This window comes from Cibotium barometz, chromosome 4 (assembly GCF_041138505.1).
Source record: "Cibotium barometz isolate CiBa-2024 chromosome 4, ASM4113850v1, whole genome shotgun sequence".
NCBI lineage: Eukaryota > Viridiplantae > Streptophyta > Polypodiopsida > Cyatheales > Cibotiaceae > Cibotium > Cibotium barometz.
Window position 1 is genome coordinate 61723556 of NC_141049.1, and position 23284 is coordinate 61746839.

The 23284-nt window shown below is 45.2% G+C and overlaps 1 protein-coding gene across 1 annotated transcript; it reads right to left on the minus strand.

Moving 5' to 3' along the window:
* Window positions 1-3816: 3816 nt before the first annotated feature.
* LOC147639470 (uncharacterized) lies at window positions 3817-15936 on the minus strand. Its single transcript, XM_086791784.1, has 4 exons — window positions 15547-15936; window positions 4618-4885; window positions 4408-4512; window positions 3817-4319 (listed from the first exon to the last, which is right to left on the minus strand). The coding sequence occupies exons 1-4, from the start codon at window positions 15777-15779 to the stop codon at window positions 4209-4211; spliced, it is 717 nt and encodes a 238-aa protein (XP_086647910.1). The 5' UTR covers window positions 15780-15936; the 3' UTR covers window positions 3817-4208.
* Window positions 15937-23284: the final 7348 nt, after the last annotated feature.

Consider the following 23284-nt stretch of genomic DNA (forward strand, 5'->3'; position numbering starts at 1 on the left):
CTACCATTGGATCCACTTCTAGAGGACTCTCCAAGTCCATGATTTACTTCTCTAAATGTAAAACATCATCATTACTTCTTATATTTTCATTTTTATTAGTTCCCTTCATCACTGGTGCATACGAGATACTCATCTCATCAATGATAACATCTCTTCTTACTCGCATCACATGAGTTGTAGGGTTATAGCATCTATAACCTTTCTACCCCAAACCATAACCTTACTTGCATCTCATGAGTTGTAGGGTTATAACATCTATAACCTTTCTGCTCCAAAACATAACCAATGAAGATGCATTTCTCTACCTTTGGATCTAGCTTGGTTCTCACTTCATCAGGAACATGCACATATGCAATACATCCAAAAACTTTCAGGTGAGATATCTGGTTTTATGCATGTAAAATTCTATTCAAGCATCGCCATGAAGAACTACATTGGGAATCTTGTACATAATGTAAGCAGCAGTTGTTACTGATTTAACCCAAAATATCAAGGCACAAGAAACTTCTACAATGTGCATGATTTTCCTTTCTACAACACCATTATGTTGCCGAGTATACCTACATGTGAATTGTCTCTTTATTCCATTTCTCCAAAAATCACTTAATTCATTGGAGAAATATTATCTCCCCCTATCCAATCTTAGACATTTAATCTTCGTATCTTTTTCCTTCTCAACCAAGGCTTTAAATATCTAAAAGTGAGCAAACACACCTCACTTTTCTTCTTCATGAAATAAACCCACACTTTCCTAGTATGATCATTATCAATCAATGTAAACACAATACATTTAACCTATCCAATCTTAGACATTTAATCTTCGTATCTTTTTCCTTCTCAACCAAGGCTTTAAATATCTAAAAGTGAGCAAACACACCTCACTTTTCTTCTTCATGAAATAAACCCACACTTTCCTAGTATGATCATTATCAATCATTATCAATCAATGTAAACACAATACATTTAACCTACAATTATTGTAGTCTTGAGATCGGTCTCCATACATTAAAATGTATAACATCCAATGGCCTTGCACTAACATGCTTTTCATTTAGGAAGCATGTTTGGCAGCCTACTTACCAAGCTGGCACGCTTCACATACTTTATGCATACCACCAACCTTAAACTTTGACAAACTTACAAAAATATTTTAGGCCTACATAGGCTTCAATGGCGTTGTATATTCACATGACCAATGCACTTTTGCCATATGTCAATATGGCACAATGACACGTGTTCGACACGTAAACATGGTTGCCTTCACCTCAAACATGTTTACATCCAAAGTAAACATCCTGACATTTATGTTACCCTTTGCAACAACTAAGCGGCGCTGATTTTTGAAGTCTTCCATACAGCACCCTTAAGGATTGAACCTCACTTGCAAACCGTATGCCATATGTCCAACTAAAACCACGTTGTTTTTTTCATTTTTCCATTCTACATAGACTAGGGCACTTTCAGATGCTTAGAATCCTCACATGTTATGGATGAGTGACATGCTCCTCCATATGCATTTTGCCAACTACGTGCATAGCTGATCGTTATTTCTTTTGGCGAGGTATGCGCAAGGACATAGACGCATATGTATGTGTATGTATTACCTATCAAAATGTTAAATTCAATTGGCAAAAGGCCCTTGGATTGCTTCTTCAGGCATTACCTACTTTAACAATTTCACACCATCCAAGGATGTCAACTCGAATGTGCCCGTATCATTTTTTTTTTTAATCGTGTAAGGTCGAATCAAACAGCTTTCCACAATGATGACCCATCATGGAGTTAAAAAGTAAGACTTGATCAAAAATCTTGAACTTTGTGTTCCGATACACAAAGAGTTTATGACACCGCAAAATGACATCAATAATACAACTACTCTAAAGCCTCTTTCTGCTCAACACCTACTCCAAACGATGTGTGATCGATTCCTTTGGAAAAAGTCCAAATTTTTTTCTAAGACTAGTAACCCTAATATCAATCCTATTGCATTAATGAAACATCTTAACATGTTTTTTCTTAAAATTGATGGCATTGTTCCAATGTGAATATCTCTAGATATTCACAGCCTTGAAAAACCAGCCTGGTTTTTCATGCCTAAAGAAAACCTATCTAGATCATCACCCAAGAATACAGATAACTTCACTAGCAACTACTAAAAATAATCACTTACTAACTTCTCAAAAAAAGAAAACTACAACTACTAACAATCACTTACTAACTTCTTGAAACTAAGGAGTCTTCGTACCAGCCAAGCTATGGCTAACAAATTTGACTATTACTTTTATAAGATGATTCCCGATAATAAGGAGCATGACATACCCACAAAGCCCAAGACCTCTAGAGAGGTTAGAACCATTCCAATAAAGAAGAAATGAAAGAAGAAAGTGTCAAGGGCACAAAAGCTAACCCACCAAGTGCACACAATAGGAGACTGCAAACCACCACCACCACCACCCCCATGAGGGTGCATTGGCCACCGCACAAGCTCTCATCTCATGCCCCAAAACAACGAGCTCGATGAGATGACTCTAACAAGGTGCCACTCTAACCTACATATGGCTCTTCAACTTCCCATGGTTTCACATGTGCGATAATCCAACATACCTTCCAACCATACATCAACCTCATATTAGCTGTGCACAATTTACCACTCCAACACTCCCCTCCTATCGCACCCATGCAACCAACAAGAAGAAAGCAACCCAAGAAAACATCATATTAGCTGTGCACAATTTACCACTCCAACACTCCCCTCCTATCGCACCCATGCAACCAACAAGAAGAAAGCAACCCAAGAAAACATCAAACCCCGTTGTGATACCATGTGAGAAGTCTCGGCAACAATGCACCACCAAGAGATGACCACCACGAGCTCAAGCAACCCCCCCCCCCCCCCCCCCCCCCCCCCCCCGAGGGAAAAAAAACACACCCCAAGGTGTTCCCTCCACTGAGGTGTGCTACCCCCCTAAAGCACCTGCCAAGGGAGATGGCTATGACCAACTTTCCACTCTAAACTAAATATGGCCCTGTGGCTTCCCTAATCCAACACACCTTCCAACTATTCATGCGTGAATTGCCTCCAAGATCTCAATCACTCTAAGCTTTTACATATCAAAACTCTTTTAGCTATAAAATAGCTTAATGGACCATCTTTGACCCCTAGTACAATCAATGTTTATGATCTTGAGATTATATGAACTCAGCTTTCATGCTTAAGTGTGTTTTAAGTAAATTAATGATTAATTGTCTCAAGACCTATTCTCCCCAATGATTTAAAAAATAAGTACTCAATCTATCCATTTTTTATCTCTGAAACATATACTACATGCTAGTTTTATAACTAAAATAAATGAAAACCCGTTCCTTAAATAAGAGCTAATCAAAATCTCAACCAATTCTGCTTAATTTTGACCGGAAAAAAAAACACTAGTCATTTGTTTTGCACTAATTCTTCCCATTACACTCTACCCCCTTCCCCACCCCAGCTCTTCTTTAACCAATCAAACACATACAATGCCCACAACGCTCCCAAACATTTCACCTCTTCTTCTTGGGCTTGTTGACCTTCCATGCTTTAATTTGGCCCAAGTCAAGGACTTAAGCAATGCCACACTTCTCATCTCCAAACATGTTACCTCCAATGCTTGTTGAGATCTAGGCTCATAGACTAAGTCAACTTTCCTCTTCACCTCATCCATGTACACTCTCGTACAGCTCAATAATCATTCATCCCTTTAACCTTTATGGGGACCTGTGTGAAAACAAGCTCGTTATCCATCAAGAAGATAAGACACTTGTGCTTCAGTGTGCATCTTGGGGATCTAAATGCTGCTAGCTTAAGCAAAATTCCAAACCAGTATATTCTTAACGCCCCTTCGAAATACACATGGCATAGAAGCATGCCATTAGCCTGGCTAGTAAGGCTCTAGCATGCCAGCACTCTCCTAGTTTCATATTTGCACACATTGCCTTACACCAGTCTAACACTGTCAAATGACAAATGCGAATCAGTAAGAACCATTTGCCCAAATGTTGATTTCGCATGTCTGACAAACTGCCTACAATACATTGAGCCTTTCAGTAAGCCCACAGGTCAGATATTTAGCTCTCATTCAGCCAAACAGCACTTATCAGAGTACTGGTACAAGCAGGCCCACTCACACCAGCAGCTGATCTGCTCATTGCAGATGTAGCATGCAGGGACTGTTTCACCGGCCAAAACATTTTAGGACTGAGGAAGTCACCATTGATGAAAGAAAGCGCATCCCTGCCGAGCCCCCTGGAAAGTAAGATACCACATAATAGAGCAAGGCAAATACCTGCAAAAGAACGATTCCCACATAAGATAAGAGCAACACAAACACCTGCAATGTTACACACATCCTGTGCTTTTAGTCTTTCACGCACTTGGACTCCCGAGAAGAGTACTGATAGTAGATAGCTGCGCAGCACCATGGAGACATATATCGTAGCCACCATGCTTGTAATAAAGCCCGCAGTAAAAGGGAGTCTCTGTACAAAGTGTTGATCAAATGAACCAACCCTCACAAATGTGTTATAAAGACGAGAATGGGGGGTGTAAAAAAATTAATATCAAAGTGCAATCCAATGTCTTACCTCTTTGGATATCATGTGAAGAAATTGTGTGCGTGGGCCCTTGAGGACAAAGAAGGCTCCCATTATAAATAGGCAACCCAGAGTAAAGCAGATAGCAAACTTCTGTGGCATGACAACCATCACTGGAAGAAACAAGGTGAATGCGATGAAGATGAAGAAAACACCCGTGGACAGCATCAGACCAAAGTAGAGAACAGCCTTCCTTGAAGGCATGCTGCTGGCTGCAGTTTGAACATTTCCAGGAAGTTCTCGCACACCTTTAGAGACCCTGTCATTAACTGCCCTGTTAGTGCCTTCTACCTTTATCCCCTGGTATACAAAAAGAATAAATATCAAATGAAATCTCAAACTCGCTAACCATAACTTTCCACACCTATGGAAATTACATAGAACAAATTCCTTCTGTGCAATATAAAATTTGTTTAGGTCTCTTCAAGAGAACGTGTAGCATGTACTTCATGTCTAGCAGTATGGTCAGCATCAGGTGGTACTACAGTTGATGGTCAGCATCAGGTGGTACTACATCAGGTGGCAACTTCTACTATCACTGATGATCAGTTTGTTCTAGTGGTTGTTTCATTTCCTTCTTCAGAGGAGGAGGAGTCTACTTCCGCCCCGATACTTGTTGCAGATGCAGAGGAGGTACCATCTATGGTTCCATCTCCTGAGGGCTTCTCTCTTCAGATTGACCCTATTGTTTCGTCTTCGATATCTTCTCGATCTTCACGTGGCTTCTTCCGAAGACCTTCTCGGTATTCAGATGTACCATATCTTCGCGAGTTTTGTGCCTTTTATGAGGAGGTTGTTGGTCTTTCTTCAACGTGCTGGAGTTGGTCCGTCCATCTGGCGCTGAAGAGGAGGTGTTGGCATTATCATCTCCAGATTGGGCATATATGTGCATATTTCATGCTGTATCTGGCCAAATTTATGAGGCCATGTATTCATCTTATTTTAGATAATTTTTTTGCTATTTTTGTCTATTTTTTAGGCATTATTTTAGTATTTTTTGCATAGTCGGCCAGCCCACTGTTTTTATACTGGCCGACCAGCTCTTGTCCAACTATAAATAGGTGGCTTGGTTTAGCATCATTAGCACTTCATTATTCAGCTATTGCTGTTGGTTGTATGCACCTACGGGCAGCCCTCGTGCTCTACTTCAGCAGATAACAAGTTTTCTACTTCAGTTCTTTTACACATGTGCTTCTTTGCAAGATCTATTTGCTGTTTTTCTGTTTTACAGCCATTCTTTCACATAGGCAGCATATTCAGCTTATAGTTCATCATTCCTACCTCCGACATAGAGGGAAGCTAGCATTGAAGAATGGACCTCAGCATTGGAGCAAGAAACAGTCCTCATCATCAGCATTCAGCCCATCCCTCTCATCCCGAGAAGGATCTTCATCTAGGACAGCATCATAGATCTATTTAGATCTCATTGTAAACCCATTCATCAAATATAGCTGCATTGCATTGCATTGACACTATTTGTTGAAGGAGCTATGTAAGCTCAGCTGAAGAGAATTAGGGTTTCATGTGGGAGATACACACAGAGAAGAAGGGAGAGAGAGAGACATATGGGGATAAGTCAACTCATAGTATGAGTGTGTGACTCCCCTATCACACATGTATATTTGCTCAAGTACACATAGTGCACTTAGTACATTAAAAGTACTAAGTGTACTATGTACTATAAACACATGGGCTTGTACACACTATAAGGGTGGGCATAATGCCTTTACCCCAACAACCTCCCACTTAAAGGCAAAGTGCCCTTAAATGAAGGAAAAAGAAAAATCAGCATGTACATGATAATATACAAGGCCATATCAAGGCTGAAGCTGGCCTCATCCACAAGTGTCTGCAATGAGCAAACCGCTCTGGAGGCAAACTCTTTGTCAACAGATCAGCCGGGTTGTCATCCGTATGAATCTTGACAAGCTGAATTTGCTTGTTCTCTATCACCTCTCTGATGAAGTGATACTTCACATCCACATGCTTCGTCTTTGCATGAAAGACAGGGTTCTTTGCCAACTGAATGGCACTCTGACTGTCACAATGCAACAATGGAATATCCCCTGTATAACCCAAATCAACCACTAACCGAGATAGCCATAATGCCTCCTTGCAAGCCTCTGTGGCTGCAATATACTCGGCCTCTGTGGTAGATAAGGCAGTGCACTTCTGCATCCTGGATATCCAGGACACACTATTGCATATATATCTCCTCATGGAGATCACCGTGAAGAAAAGCAGTCTTCACATCCATCTGAATCAAATCCAGATCATCATAAGCAACCAAAGCTAATACAGCTCTAAGTGTGGTCATTTTGACCACTGGAGAGAAGATCTCATCAAAGTCCACACCATATTCCTGCTTGAACCCTTAGCCACTAACCTGGCTTTGTATCTTGGCTTTGCATCAGGTGCAACTTTGAGCCTGTAAACCCACTTGCATGGCAAAACCTTCTTGCCTGTAGGCAAATGCACCAACTTCCATGTTCCATTTTTGTGCAGAGAATCCATCTCTGACTTCATAGCACGCTCCCAAAGAGCCTTGTTTGCCCTCTGTAAAGCCTCCTTATAACAAGAGGGCTCCCCACAGTCAGTGAGCATCAAGTAGTCAACCCCTGGAACAAACCTGTCAGGGGCTCTGGAGGGTCTTGTGGACCTCCGTACCCAATGACCATCATTTGCAGGTTGCTGTCCAGCCTGCATATCAGCTATTGGTGGCTCCTGTTCCATGCCATAAGGTTGAAAGATCATGCCCGGTATCTCCTCTAACTGTGGGATATCCATAGGGATATCTTCAGCCATCTCTGGCTGTCCATTTGGACCATTTTCAGCACCATTTAAGGGCTGGTTTTGTTGCTGTAATGGCTGATTTACAGCCCTTGGTTGTTGTCCATGATGTCCATCATCATCAAAGATGACTCTGCCAGGCTCCTATTGCCTTGCAGGCTCCTTATACATGCATGTTTCATCAAAAATGACATCATTGCTGCGTATAATCTTTCTATTCACTGGATCCCAAAGTCTATACCCCATTTCACCTCTGTCACCATATCCTAGGAATATGCATTTGTGAGACTTAGGATCAAGTTTGGTGCGCATTTCCCTGCGTATGTGCACGTACGCAACGCAACCAAACACTCTCAAGTGCTTGTAGGACGGAGGCTTCCCTGTCCATACTTCCTCTGGCACTTTCCCACCAAGCCTCGTGTTAGGTGACTTGTTTTGTAATATGCGGAAGCTTCGGAGAAGGATCGGTACTTCAAAACTCAGAAAACAGCACTCTTTTCGCGACGGAATTAACGCACAAACTGAAAGACGATGTGCAGAAAATAGAGAGAGAAGGGGGAGATGGAGAAGGACACAGTATTGGGTCCCAATTACCCTCTGTAGGGCCCCCACCACGGATGGTGTATTTGCTTTATTAGAATGATGTAAATCTGAAACAAATACAAAGTACTTGACCTTTTCTTGGCTGGAAAACCTGCCCTTGACCTTCAGTCCTTCACCCCTTTGCTTTAGCAATGTTCTTGGCTGTCCTGGCCCTTGGTTGCTTGGAGCACTTGGTGAATTATGAGATGGATTCATGGATTATGGGCTGGGGTATTTCTACCCCCTACTTTATGCAGTCGGCTGGCTTCAGGGAGCTCCACGACTGGTTTTATTAATAAAATGTATTCACACTCTAATAAATGCTGTTTTCACTTTACAGGGACCTTCTCTCTGCTGAGCCAGCAGATGACAGGGTGAGAGAGGCTCGGGAGGCAGTCTGGAGCTTCACGAGACCGGTTGTGCCGGCCCATTTGCAGCACTCCCTTCTCTCCCCCTTCTCGGATACGGAACTGGAGGAGGCTCTTCAGGCATTACCTCGGGGCAAATGCCCAGGAGAGGACGGTCTTTCGGTGGCTTTCTTCCAGAGGTACTGGGGCCTCCTACATAGGGGCTTCAGATTGGCATTCCAGGAGATTATGGAGTCAGGAGTCATGCCGGACAGCATGGCAGAGGGGTTGATCCACTTGATCCCCAAAGAGGGAGGAGACAGACTGGAGATTAGACAGTGGAGACCGATCACCTTGCTAGGCACGGCCTACAAGGTCCTAGCTAAGGCGATTAGCAGGCGGCTTCAGCCTCACCTTCCGGACATCATCCACTCCACGCAGACAGGCTTCATCCAGGATAGGAGCATTCTGGATAACATTTTCTCTTTCTGGGAGGCTACGGCTCTGGCTAGATTTCGACAGGAGGATCTGGCAGTGCTCCTTCTCGACTTCGAGAAGGCATATGACCGGGTGGACTGGGCCTTCTTGGAAGGCACTATGGAGAGGATGGGCTTCCCCCCTCAGTGGATCCGTGGGGTCTCTGCACTCTACACATCGGCTCATAGCCAGGTGCTGATACAGGGCATGCGCGGAGAGAGGTTCCAGCTCTCGCGCTCGGTGCGGCAGGGGTGCCCCTTGGCGCCCTTTCTTTTTCTTTTTGTGGCGGAGGCCATGAGCACTTTTTTGACGGCACAGGATACAGGTTTGCGGGGCCTCCAGCTTCCCATCCGCACCTCGGAGGAGCTCCTAGACTCGGAGTTTGCGGATGACACTGCTGTCTATCTTCAGGGAGGTGAGGAGAACCTCCGCCGCTTCGCCTTAGCCATGGACAGGTTTTGCAGAGCTTCGGGCGCCTTGATCAACTGGCACAAGTCGTGTGGGTTGTGGGTCAGCTCTATGCCCCCCCCGACTTGGAGGCCAGTCGTCGACGGTTTTCAGTGGCTGCCCCCCGGCACTACAGTGCGTTATTTGGGATGCTATGTGGGCATTGACATATCTCCGGAGCAGCAGATAGCCCCCCTTCTTCTGAGCATTCGGAAGAAGCTTCTGTATTGGAGTACCGCTCGTTTATCTCTGGCTGGCCGAGTAGTTGTGGCCAACCAGGTTCTGCTTGCTACTATGTGGTACATCACTTCTTGCTGGGCCTTCTCTCGGGCGTGCATTGGCCAGGTGCAGGCTCATCAGGAACTTTCTTTGGTCCGGTGGCGACGAGCGCGGGCCAAGGTGGCATGGGCGGTGATCACTCAGCCGAGGGAGAGAGGTGGCCTGGGCATTGTTGATCCTATTTGCCAAAGCCGAGCATTGCTTGGCAAGTTGGTAGTTCGTGGCCTCCTGCCAGGCGCTGAGCCGTGGAAGGAGTTTCTTGTTTCCAGGATGCTCAGCCGCACCCCTTCTCTTAGCGGCCCCTGGACCCCCAGCATCAGGTGGATCTTTACAGAGCAGCAATCCAGAGGAGTGGGCCTTGGCTTCGAGGAGCGTTTTGCAGCTAGCCTTCTGAGGGCCTGGTCGCATCTGAGGCCGTCACTCTTCCAGACTCCCCCGGGCACCAACGAGGAGCGCCTGAGGCAGCCTTTGATCTGGAATCCCTTGATTCGTCTCCCCAATGGCCATATGGTTGGATCGCGGTCTCACGTGTCGTGGGGCCCGCTGAGCTCTGGCCCAGCCCAGTCCCTAGACGACTGGATAGGTTTTCAGCAGCTGCCTCTAGAGGCTCAGGAGAGGAGACTCAGTGGGATGAGGGGCAGAGAGTTGATGAGACAGGACATTGAGGCGGCCATCCCCCGGGAGTGGCGGACCCCAGTACAGGACCCTCCACCTCCACAGTGGATGGGTGTCTTTACTCGGCATGAGATCCTTCTAGCGGTATGCGGCACTGCGGAGAGAGTCGCCCCACTCACTTTCGAGGTGGGAGAGGGTGGCCAGCTTCAGAGGACACGACTAGATTTGGATGGGCTCCAGGGATGTATTCTTCAGAGGGTGCAGGTGGTCGGCTTTCATCAGAGACAGTGGCATGTAGACCCCTCACCGGCCTCGATAGGGGAGGACTGTTCTTGGAGATTATGGGCTTGGGACAGCAGGCCTCTTATTCGCCTTCAGTGGGATCCAGGTGAGTGGTTCTGGCGAGATCTATACTTGGCCCCTACCAGCCCAGGCATCCCCTTTTTTCAGTACACAGCGAGGCTGGGGCGGCGGATTCAGAGACACAGGATAGCGAGCACCCCGGCGGCGGCCGAGCATTGGCGGCGACAGGGGCTCTCCCCTGCCTTTCTTCGGGACTTCTGGCAGCGCCTTTGGGCCAGCTTTCGGCCCCGGAAGGTGACGCTGTTTCTCTGGCTCACAGCGCATAGAGGACTGGCTGTGGGGGCTTGGCTAGCTTTCGGCAGTCACCCAGCGTCCTGCCCTCGGTGCGGCCATGCACAGTAGTCGCAGCGGCACTGCTTATGGGATTGCCCACAGGCACAACAGGTCTGGCAGCGCGCTCTCAGGATGGTTTTTGCAGGTTCACCAGGTGAGATGCTAGTGACGTGGGGTGCGGTGGCTTGGGCCACGGACAGCGGCCCGGCCCTTGGATATGAGGACGTCCCTGGCAGTGCGACCATCCAGGTCTCTGACAGGGTGATGGCGGTGGTTCCGACGCCAGACTTCTCTTCGGCAACCCCTCAGGAGGGGGTCGGGCACAAATGGGAGTTGATCAGCAGCATGACGGCTTGGCACATTTGGAGAGCCCGATGCAGGGAGGCCATTGACCGCCAGGCGACTCCACCGGCGGAGGTCATACAGGCCCTCTGGGTGGACATCATTCACACCTTGAGAGGACACTGGGGGAAACTCCAGGGCGACTCGGATCGCATGAGAGGGCGCCACAAGGCTTTTCTCCGCACTTGGCAGCCTGGCCCTTTCCTCACCGTGAGGGGCGAGGATGTCACTTGGCACTACAGGCCTCCAGTTTGGCTTTTCTCACCTCCCACATGTACTACTAGGTAGCCCCCCCCAGAGAGCGGCCAGCCACGGGGGTGGAGATCAAGAGTTCACTGTGTTTTTATCCCTCCTTGCGAGGTGAGCTTTGTAGCCTTATGGCGTTTTCTCATTAACTAATAGAAGGATCTTTTTTCCGGAAAAAAAAAATGCTGTTTTCACACTAGGCAGCCTGCTGGCCATCCTGCGCAGCCTTCTGGAACAGCTCCTGACTGCTGGGCACCATGCGCATGGGTGTGGGACTGCCCCCCACACCTGGCCGACTGGCTGGGCAGGGTTTCTAACCCTGTCGGCTGCCTGTCCAGCAGCCCTAGGGCTGGCCGACAGCCCTTCCAGCCCAAGCCATGGCTGGTGGGCACAATGTGGGCCCTCTTAGCCCCTTGGGGATGGTTCTATACCTCCCCCATGCCCATTCTACAAGTGCAAATACAAATCCTCATACTGGGGTAGCCCTATGGGCTGGCCCCATCTCTACATGCAACCTACATGCCTACAGAGGCCTGGCATCCAGTTGCAAACCAGATACACAGCACATCTGACATCATTCCAGAGGGAGACTCACAGCGCGGACTGGCACTGCTTCATGTGCAGGACAATGCACACCTGACCTTGGACTCATGTGCAGGACAATGCACACCTGACCTCGGACGACTGAGATGGATCCCTGGCTAACTCGTCCCGGACTGGGCTCACATGGGACCAGTTCACCATCCCAGGTCCTGCACCTTCTGTACAGAAATGTCTACGTGGCATCCAAGTGCGGGATGCACGTGACATGTTTATAAGATGAACGGCTGTCATACAGCTTCAGCCCAAAAACCATGAGGTAACGCAGCATGTGACAACATAGAACGGACCTTCTCCTGAATGGTCCTGTTCATCCTCTCTGCTGTCTCGTTTTGTGGAGGATCATAAGGAGTAGAGAGCTCCCTCTTTTTTTTTTCTTTTTTTCTTTTTTTCCGGGAGAGAGATCCTACTAATAGTTAACATTACAACTCGCTCAACGTCCCAGCCACGCTGGTGTCGTGAGCTACAAGATCATCTACGCGGCCCTCTGAAGAGGGCGACGAGCACACTAGACCACAGAGAGCGGAGGGGCTACACTGGAGTCCTCCTGGGAAAGGCGGCCAGAACACGATCGACGCTGAAAGGGAAGCTTATGGAGAGCGCGGATGAGAGGTGCCGCCGAGGGGTCCAAGCAGGGTTTGAATCCAAGACCTTTCGGTCCTAGGCAAACACTTTACCACTTGGACTATCACCTCTTTGGCAGAGAGCTCCCTCTTGATGCCTTTAGCATCACAAAAGTCCTAAAACTCTTTGGACATATACTCTCCACCATTGTCGAAACGCAAAGCCTTCAGTGTTTTGCCAGTTTGATTCTCAACATGAGCAACAAACTTCTCAAACACTGAGAATGTATCACTCTTCAAACGAAGAGGATAAACCCACACCTTACGTGTGGCATCATCAATAAAAGACACAAAATATTTTGCCCCTCCCAAAGAAAGCTGAGGCATCTCACATACATCTGTATGCACAAGCTCTAACTGAGCATCTTTCTGTCCAAGAGCTTTCTTGTGGGGGCACTGGAGTTGCCTGCCATATATACAATGCTCACAAAACTGAAAACTTGAGAACTTTAGAGAAGACAAGTAACCAAAACGAGACAATTGCTCCATTCCTTTGACACTCATGTGTCCCAACCGGCTATGCCACATAGAGATTTCCGGCAACTCGGTTGCATTTACATTAACATGGTGACAAACACCAAAGAAAGTTCCCTGAACTGTTGGAGCCTCTAGTACAAACCCAATCTCCTTCTTTGAAGGTACAATTCCGACAATGTTTGTCAACCTCACAAACTTGCCTTCCGTATTTCTTCCCAAACTCGTCTCAATAGTTGGTCCAAGTCTTGAACCACCTAGTCTATACCATAGTTCATTGTGAAAGTTTCAAGAGCTTGGGTCGTCCAGTTATGAAGACTTGCCTTCCGTATTTCTTCCCAAACTCGTCTCAATAGCTGGTCCAAATCTTGAACCACCTAGTCTCTGTACCATAGTTCATTGTGGAAGTTTCAAGAGCTTGGGTCATCCGGTTGATAACTGGACGACCATAAACGGAAACATCATGTGCCTCGTGTAGAAGCACTTGGCCGAAATCACCGCCCTTGACAACACAAAGTCGATCCTTGTAGTACAACCACCCATCTCGAATGGTGTATACTAAAGCAATGCCATGCACACATTTGCTCCAAGGTTCCTTGAAATCCACGCCTTCGACATACATCGCCTTCATCGACATGAAACAATCACTATGGCAACTCTCCACGATGTGCACCAAATGTGACCTTCGACTCAATGCGCCGGCTACCACATTCTCCTTACCAAGCCAATAATCAATCTGAAAGGTAAACTCAAAGAGAAAAAGCCAACAAAGTAACTTGTGAGGAGACGAGTCCTACTGTGACTGCATTAGCAACATATCTAAGAGACTAGTGATATGTCCGGATTCGGAACTCGACTCCGAACCAATCAAATAGTGGCACCACTTCCGAAGGGCTTGCACCACTACAAGTAGCTTCTCGTCATACGTGGATACCGCACCATCACGGAGCTTTCAGCTCTCATAGGCAACCAGGTGCCCATGATGCCACAACACTACTCCAAGGCCACCTCTACTAGCATCGCAAAAAATTGTGAAGGGTTCATCCAGATCCGATAATAACCAAAGAACGGGAGCAAATAACATGATAACTTTGAGCTTCTTAAAACATGCATGTTCAATCGAAGTCCAACAAAATACCCGATCCTCCTTATTCCAAGGAAAGACTAGCAGATCCGGAACATCGTCCTGTTGAAGGTAGTCGGGGCATTCATTAACCCAAATGGCATCACAAGAAACTCGAACAAACCCGAAAGAAGTCTGAAAAGCCATCTTTTCAATATCATCCAAATTTTAGATCCAACTTGCTAACTCCTACAAGCTGATCCAACAAGCCATCAATGCGGGGTAGCGGGAAGTTTTTGTTGACAGTGAGCATGTTGAGTGCCCGGTAGTTCACACACAAACGCATACTCCCATCCTCTTTCTACACCAAGAGGACCGGAGCTCCAAATGGCAAAGAGCTCGGACGGGCCATCCTGAGTTCTCTCCACCATGTCAAGGCTTTCCCCTTTAGGAGACCCCTAACCATCTGATTCTTCCAAGCTTCCGGGAAGGACGGGTGAAACTCAAAGTGCATGTTCCAGTGGTTACTGGTTGGGCCAAGAGTCAACCACCTCCAAGGTCCTCTCCCTTTTCTCACCCGCAAAAGCCTCAGGTGCAAACGAAGGAGCTATTCCCGCCGGTCCCACTGCACCAATCACCACTCGCCAAAATACAACCTTTTCAGTCCACAAAAGCTGGATCTCTGCTCGGAGTTGAGCCATCTGCTCCTCAAAATAAGTTTTATCAACCCCCTCGACCACCTCCACCTTGTGTTCCCTTGACCCCTGAGGACAATGTTCCTCATGGTCGGAAACATCATCAACAAAGTGGAGTTGTGCCGCCATAGTAAAGGGAGAAATAGGAAGAAAGAAAGGTCTGTTGCTATGAGATACCTATATAAACGATTCTGAAAATTCACAAAATCTGCCCCTAAATCTGCCCATATGCCTACTTGCAGTGATAATCATGTCCATGAGCATCAGGTTTAACAGATGCACATGACAGAATACGTGCTTCTGCAACATCAAGTAGGTGACGCAGCACATATCTTGCTTTTCACATTGTGTGTATTAAAAGACTGGCATAACGGACAATAGTACTGTTAAAGGAGGGTGGCAGATTTGGTAATCAAAACCTCGATCTGATCAGGAGAGACTGGGGGTTTGGTAGGCTTGTTCGAACAAATGTGGCTGATGAGATCTGACGACGTGAGATTGTAAGTTTGGTGGTTAATGTCGAGTAGAATGAACAGGATGGATTACCTGTATGTTTCAAATATACGAGATGGTTGAGGGATCTGGTGCAGAGTCCTCCCCTCCTTACGTAAGAGTATAGAACTTTTGGCTACGTGGACATAGCCCCCCAAAAAAAATTTGATAACAGCAGGCTTTTCTGACGGTACAAGAAGGGAAATACTCACGTGTTGAAAGCACCGAGCAAAGTGCTGTTGGCCGATTTGAGGATGGGTGCGATGGATTCAGGCACGGCGGCTTCGAGATCCAGGCTGAGCTGAGAGGACACCGAAGCCTCCTGCGTGCGGGCAGAAGCGTAGTTGTTCCAGTCCGCCAGCAGCGATGCGGGCTCCCCATCGCCGCCAGTGTCGCCTCCGCTGCTGGGCCCACCCGAGAACCAGCCCTGCACTACGCCCTGCATCTCTCTCCAAGAGGAGCCCAGTTTCTCCAGCTTTACAAGATCTTCCTTCTCGCAACTGTTTGTTTGCTCTCCGTGTGCCCTTTGATCTGACCTTGTCGCTGCGTTCGAACACTAGCTGTGGCCAGAAGTCCACACTACAGAATTGTTTTGCGCAGAGAGAGACATAGGCAATAAGGATCCTTAAAATAGGACCCACCATCTTTTTTTTTTATTAATCACTATGGAACCTTTAGATTAAGGTATTAGACCTCGAGTCAGCTGGATTTTGGTTGATTTTGGCCATGGTTATGATGGGAAATGTGAAATTTTTTTTAAACGATTTCGTCAGGCATATTTTGATGAGATCCGAATCCAAAATAGGTAACAAAGTCGGCGTGTTTGTCCTACGGCTTCGTGAGGAGGCTATCATCTACATTTAGCCATGCTAATGGAGCAATCATGGTGTTTCTCTTTGCCAACATTAGAATGGCTAATTCGCCTATTGACCATGACTGACCCCTACTCCGTAGAGGACATATCCCCGATAGCCCAATGCTTTCCTTTTCCACAAGATGACTATCCTCGCATGGTTACATTCTTGATGAGTTTATGTGGATGGAAAAATGAAAAGGAAATATCTGACAATGATGAATGGACGGATGAAACTCATGGCACTACTGAGGTTGACTTTATTTATTTGGATGATGCGGATAGAGGCTTAGCCTTAGGGCTAGAGCCAGGACTCTACAACATCCTCTTACCGTATCCTCAGTAGTAGTGTGGTGACTGGTAGGTAGGTTAGTGTTTTCAAGTTTTTTCTAGTTTGGATTCCTTAAACGAGTCTTTAATTTTTCACACTGATGTGCCTCTCGAGGTATAGCGCTTGTTAGTTGGTTGTACAGGTGGAAAAGTTTGAGGTGGGTTCGCTTTCAAAACCTGAGATAGCCCCGCAACCCTCATACATAAATACCTCATCAAATTGCAGGCATTTTTCTCATCGAATCAAGGAGATCTCCAAAATATAGGTGTAATTCTTCCATACCCACTCTCTTTCGTTTTTACTATTCAATTAATTGCATGAACTATAATGCATGACCACATGGAAATTGTCAATGTACTACTTAGTTTTTGAAGTTGCTTGACGTGCTAGTGTAAATAATTAATGAGCTTAACTTTATTGGATATAATCCTAGGCAGCATGACGTCTTTAGTTAACCTTGGAATACGATTGTCTTAAACCATCTTAATGTTTGACACCTAGCCATGTGTGTGTTGACCTCTAGGACATAGCTTTTACCCCTTTGTCGAAAGGATGCAAGACAAATTATAGTTCAGGAGCGAAGATTAAAAAAAAGCCTATAATAAATGGCAATACAAGTCTATGATGTGCTTTAATGTTGGCCTATCGCCTTATTGATACTTGGTAGGCGAGGAGTATTCTACTCCAGACCGATGCCTTGGTTGGTAGGGGGTAGCCTTGCCTAAGGTGGTGAACTAATAGATTCCTGGATAATGCCTTGTGTTAAACATGGTACCAGGATCGATGTTAGTTTTGCCTTAGGAAGGTCGCCATTGTGTGTAAAAATTATCACATGCATAAAAAAATAAAGGCAAAAGGCTCCTGTAACTTTGATGTTTCTTGTGTCCCTAGGCTCGCGGTATTAACTTGTTCTTAGACACAGTGTGGTCATCTGTTTATTTATTAAGCTTGGTTATTTTCCTTGACTTAGGCCAGTTATAAACCTTGATTAACCTTTGACACCTTGCTAACTCTTGATTCACTTTCAATAATTTTAAACTCCTGTTAATTTGCTACACTAGCTCATTCATGTGACCCCTTAAACTAAGTCTCATAGCAACATCCATTGTGGTCTAACATGCTTGAATTTATACACTTTATATCTTTTGAATTCTAGCATACTTTCACTCTACTTCCCTGTTTTGCAGACGGTCTACCACAACAACCCTATTGAGCTTACCATACCATAGCTTCCGAGGACGGAATCTACATCAGGAAGGGGGGCATGTTAACCTATGACGGACATTGAGACGTACTATGTTTTACGTCATTAATTTAAATATTCTGAGTCATGGGCCGGGCTTGTCGGCACCATATGTTAAGGATAAAGGGATTGGGTGATCGCCGATGAGAGGCGCACCTTGAATATCAGTAGGGTAAGGGTTAGGATCGGCCGGCCATGTATGGGCGCCCATGTGTGAACGGTCAAGTCACCTATAAGAGTCAAATGTAACCCTAAAACCCTCATTCTCATGTGTTGAATACAAGAGTGCTCTTGCCTTATCCTCTTGGTTTCCTTCTCCTGCGTGTGTGTGTGAGAGAGAGAGAGAGAGTGAGAGAGCGATCGAGCACTGTGTAGCGGCACGGCGGCGGCGGCGAGGCGGTAGAGCGGCGACGGCGGCTCCTTCTTCACTGCGATGCAAGAATCCTTCACGGTGGTGGTTGAGCGGTGAGTGACACACCTTTGCATTCTGTTTGAGCTTGCTTTCCTGGTTGTATGCTTGCAGCCATTCGTGGCTCTTATACGGTGTTCGGCAAGTCCCCAGCAACGATTCGTGCGGCAAAAGCGCACACCAAGTAGCTTACATAACCAAGCTACCTCACATGCTTCCCCCTCACAACACCCCTATACTCTGCCTCTGTATTCGACAAGGCAATTAACATGTTGCTTCTTACTGCTCCATGTAATAACACCACTCCTAAAGGAAAACATAAACCCGCTAGTAGTAGATCTTCAGTCCAAGATGCTACTGGACCAACCTACATCCGTGTATCCATACACCTACAACTGTAAATCAGCCTCAATAGAAGAGACCATAATCCACTCTGGACCACACCTCACGTTATTCAAATGCAGCTTCTAATTAAGGAGCCTGCATAAATTGGCTCTCCAACCCAACTGTGTAGTTCAATTTTTGCCTAATGTGATCATCAACATAGAAGAGACCATAATCCACTGTGGACCTCACGTAGCATAATGCATGCCTACACCTCACACTATCCAAATGTGGCTTCTAAGGAACTTGCATAAACTGGCTCTCCAACCTAACTCTATCATTCATGTATGGCATGGTGATTTGTCATGTAGATCAACTTGCCCACTATCTTCTTGTACAGAGTGGCATTCTCCAAAATCCCACATGTGTTTGCACTTAGGTTGCCATTCTAATCCACCGGTAAAAAAATGGGCTTACAGCCAGCCATACTGTATTTGGACAGGTCTAATGTATACTGTATCTATGATAACCGCATGCACCTAGGCACCTTGAGATGACCTCTATGCCAATATAGTATCTTAGCTCACCCAAATCCTTTATGTCAAACTTCTTCATTGTCACCCCCCAACAATTAGTCATCCACATAGATGGTGATGACCATAGACCCCTCATCACTCTTTCACACATAAAGTTGAATGATCAGTATCTACCATATGAAAGCCAATGGTGATAAGATACGATGCAATCTTATCATGCCATGCTCTCAATGCCTGCTTCAAGCCATACAAGGCTTTACATAGCCTACACACATAATCTGGGTGATTCAAATCCTCATAATTAGGTGGTTGGTCTAAATATACTTCTTGTAACTCAACATGCAAGAACACATTCTTTACATCCAACCCAACCTTTTGATGCAACCATTGCAACATGACGGTTGTTTGCTAGTTGCAGTTGAGTCCCAGGAGATTTGTCATCAATTATATCCCATCCATCCTCATCCAAGAAGTACTTCTTTGCATATATGATACCTGTAGGCATGACATAAAAACTCCCTTCCCAAGGGGTTATTTCCAATGTGAAACATGGCAATGAAAGCTTGTGGTTTGTAATGAGACAAGGTCACTCCTTTCACCTGCGCTTTTATGGGGGTCAATGATGGTTTCTGGTGCACACAAAGTCTCATAAGACATTAGGTTATGGTTGGATCCCGTGTCCACAAGTGCTAGCTTTTGTTCGAGACTAATCTTCATGTGCTAGACAAATTCTGGTGGTGGGCTTCACTTCCCAATCTTCCTCCTTCTAGGTCAATGACTATTTGGGCCATGTTAATGCAACGCGTTGTGCAACTACTCTTACCTAGCCTTAGCTTTGCATTGGGCCTCTCGTTTCACTGCTGCCATAGCCTTTTTTATTTTAATGAATGGCCTTCAAAGCACTCACAGCAGTCAGTCAAAGGACCATAGTAGCATCTAAGTTTGCTACTATCATTGAAGAATCCTTTCATTTACACACCATCAAGTGTTTTGATGCATGCATATCCTTAAGGAGTGAGTTCCACTAGGAATGATCCCATTCCCTTATGCTTTAGCTTGCACTTTTGGTTCTTGGGGCTTATATGAGAACCATATCCTCAACTTCTATTTCCTTATCTTTAAGCTTCTCAGTGAGCCATTCCTTGTGCCATAGCTTTTCAATAATCATTCCATAGACTATATGCAGTATGCTTCTCCTAAGCATTTAAGCTTGAATAATTGATCGGTTAGGATGTTTTATATCAACCTTTTCTTGATGGTAATCCTTAGTCTTGGTACCAAGAATTTCATGAGCATGATGGAATTTGTTTAGTATGTCAAGTTGAAAGGTGTGGTGTGGATGGCCACCTTCGAGTTCTATATACCCATAGAGAGCATCTATTGTTGCTAGTGGTAACTCTATTCCTAGTCATTACATGAGGTTTCAACTGTCTTGGTAAGGACTCGGTTAGTATAGCATAGATAAGGAGTGGTGTAGATGGCCACCTTGTAAGGAGTTCCATATACCCATAGAGAGAATATTTGCTAGTGGTAACTCTATTCCTAGTCATTACATGAGGTTTCAGCTGTCTTGGTCAGGAGATAGCATAGATAATCTTGTTGGTGCTTTTAGCCTAGCCATTAGCCTAGGGATAGTAGGGTGAGGGTTTGTGGCGTATTACTATAAATTCACTCAATAAGAACTTGATCACATCATTGATGAAGTGAGTCCCCCTATTACTAGTTTTAGTGGACACCCAAATCTAGTAAGTATATTCTCATAAAGCATCAGCCTTTTGTGGTAGCATGGGTCTTAAACCATTTTTTATAGTACTCCATAAATAACAATGATAAAAGGTGTCTAAGTTCCACAAGTAGCTGGGCTAATTCGGTTTGATAAAGTCAATACCTTATTTCTTAAAATAGCTTCAGGGAAAGGGAATTCTATCATGATTATGACAAGTAAAACACCGACATTCATTGTAACCTTTTACAAATTGTACTATATCTCCAAACAAGGTAGGCCACCATCGTTCAAGTAGATCTTTTTTTACAGTGGTATCTACTGCCTTGCTGGTAAAATGTCTGATGAAATGTCCACCAAAGCCACACCGGAGCGGGCTTGCTCAAGGACATCAAGATATTTAAATTCTTGAGGACATTGCCTCATTATTTCGTCTTGGCCTAGCTTGTATACTTGTCCCACAATTAACGGCTAGTAGGGGGCTTCGTTTTTAATAAGACATCTAGTTAAGGGGTCTCTCTCGGAGAAGAACATTAGTAAAATAATGGACTATTTCTTAAGTCCCCATTTTTGAACAATGGAGAGTTTAAATAGTGGGGCATCAGGTAGTAAAATAATGGACTATTTCTTAAGTCCCCATTTTTGAACAATGGAGAGTTTAAATAGTGGGGCATCAGGTATTGCATCCTTCACTGACCAGTAGTTCTCCATTAGGGATGTGCGATGAGGTGGATTGAAGATGAAGAATACATGATTAGGGCATAGTCTTTACACTAATCACAAGGATTAAGATATGAATTAACACTAATCATAAACTCACAACATGCATTGATGATATGAGCTTGCATACATCCATTTGTAGCCACATGCTAGCTATCCTCCACTTGCCCTCTTACATCATTCCTTACATCATTAAGATTTTCCCTTTTTGACCTGCTTCTAAACTCTTCTTCACCATTTACACACTTCACATATCATTCTGACGTCAACCTTTTTCCCTAAGGTTCACACACTCCCATACATTGATACATACAAAATAACATATCCGGGACCACATTTTCAATAGTTTAATCCCTGACAATGGTGCCATTTGTTCATGTCAAGAAACTTCTTTCTCTCTAGCAAAGAATCACAGTGTTAATGGTAAGACCACTTGTTTTGGATAATGGAAGTCCCTATTCGAGAGGCAAGAGGTCTTGTTTGAGCCCTTCCTCCACTCTAAAATCAACTAAGTAATCCTTCCAAATGCAATGGTTAAGCTAGAAATCTTGAGCCACCTTCTTCTCCAATCATGCTCAATCACTCTCTCACTCAAGCTAGCAAGCATGCACACTCAACACACTCCATCCACACACACAAGCATGCATCCTACAATCAAGCAAGCAAGAAGGTAAGAGCTGAAGAGAAGAAGAACGCTTTGCACTTGCAAAATGATTGAAGAGAAGAAGAACGCTTTGCACTTGCAAAATGATTGAATTCTCCCATTCGTGCGATCAAAAGTTGTATACATACAAATGGGCTTTACCCAGTCGCCCAACTTAAGTGGGTGCCCATTGTTTATCTCTACCTATACATACAAGGCTTATGGCTGATTTTTGATACATAATTGGGCCCATGGTCATACATAATGTGAACAAATCCTAGGCTAGAGGCGGAGATTTCGGATGTACAGAAAATACTTAACAAAGGCTAGTGGCTAGAACTAGAGGTCTAAAAGAAGAAAATATCGAGGTGAGCACACGATTAGTTATCACAAGCGACAATGCCATGGCCATTGAAAGTGGTTTGACAAGAGCTCCTAAGCTGTCTCCCTTTGCAGAAACAATAAAGCAATATCACTTCCACCACATGCCACCTTGACAAGCATCCTACATGAAAGGCCATCTAAAGTTTATCTTGACAACCACTTAACCTAACAAGATTACTTCACTAAATACCTCATGCAGGGTCTGTTTTGGGCCAGTTCATGGTCTATGCCACATTGTAAATTCAAGATAGCCTCATGAATTTTCTTTCCTTGTAGGGGTCAACTACCCTAGGGAGGATGTAATTGATCTTGAGTGCCAGTGCTTTTGCAAAAATCTTAAACGAGGTGTTAAGCATAGTAAGGGGTCCCTAGTCTCCTAAGTAGAGTCTATTAGTCCTCTTTGTGGATGAGCTTGATGGCTCCCTATCAGCTAAGAGTCTCCCATTGAGAAGGGAAACATTAATCATGTCTCACAAATCATGCTTGTTGATAAGCTCCCAAAAATGCCAAAAATTGGCAACCCCTCAGGCCCAAGAGATTTCCCCTTTCCCATTTTGTTGGTTGCAAACTTTAACTCAACTGTCAAGAAGGCTCGCCCGACTAGGTGTATACTCTCTCTCGAGGCACTTGTCTATTGACTCTCGAGAGAAACTCTTCCAGCCGTGCCTGATAGCCCTCCTCTATAGGGGGAGGGGGCGCTGATGATGGAAGAGAGGGGTATCCCAGAGTGGACAAAGCATGTTGCTATGTCACTAGGGGTCTCCAGGGTGCCGACCTTCATTAT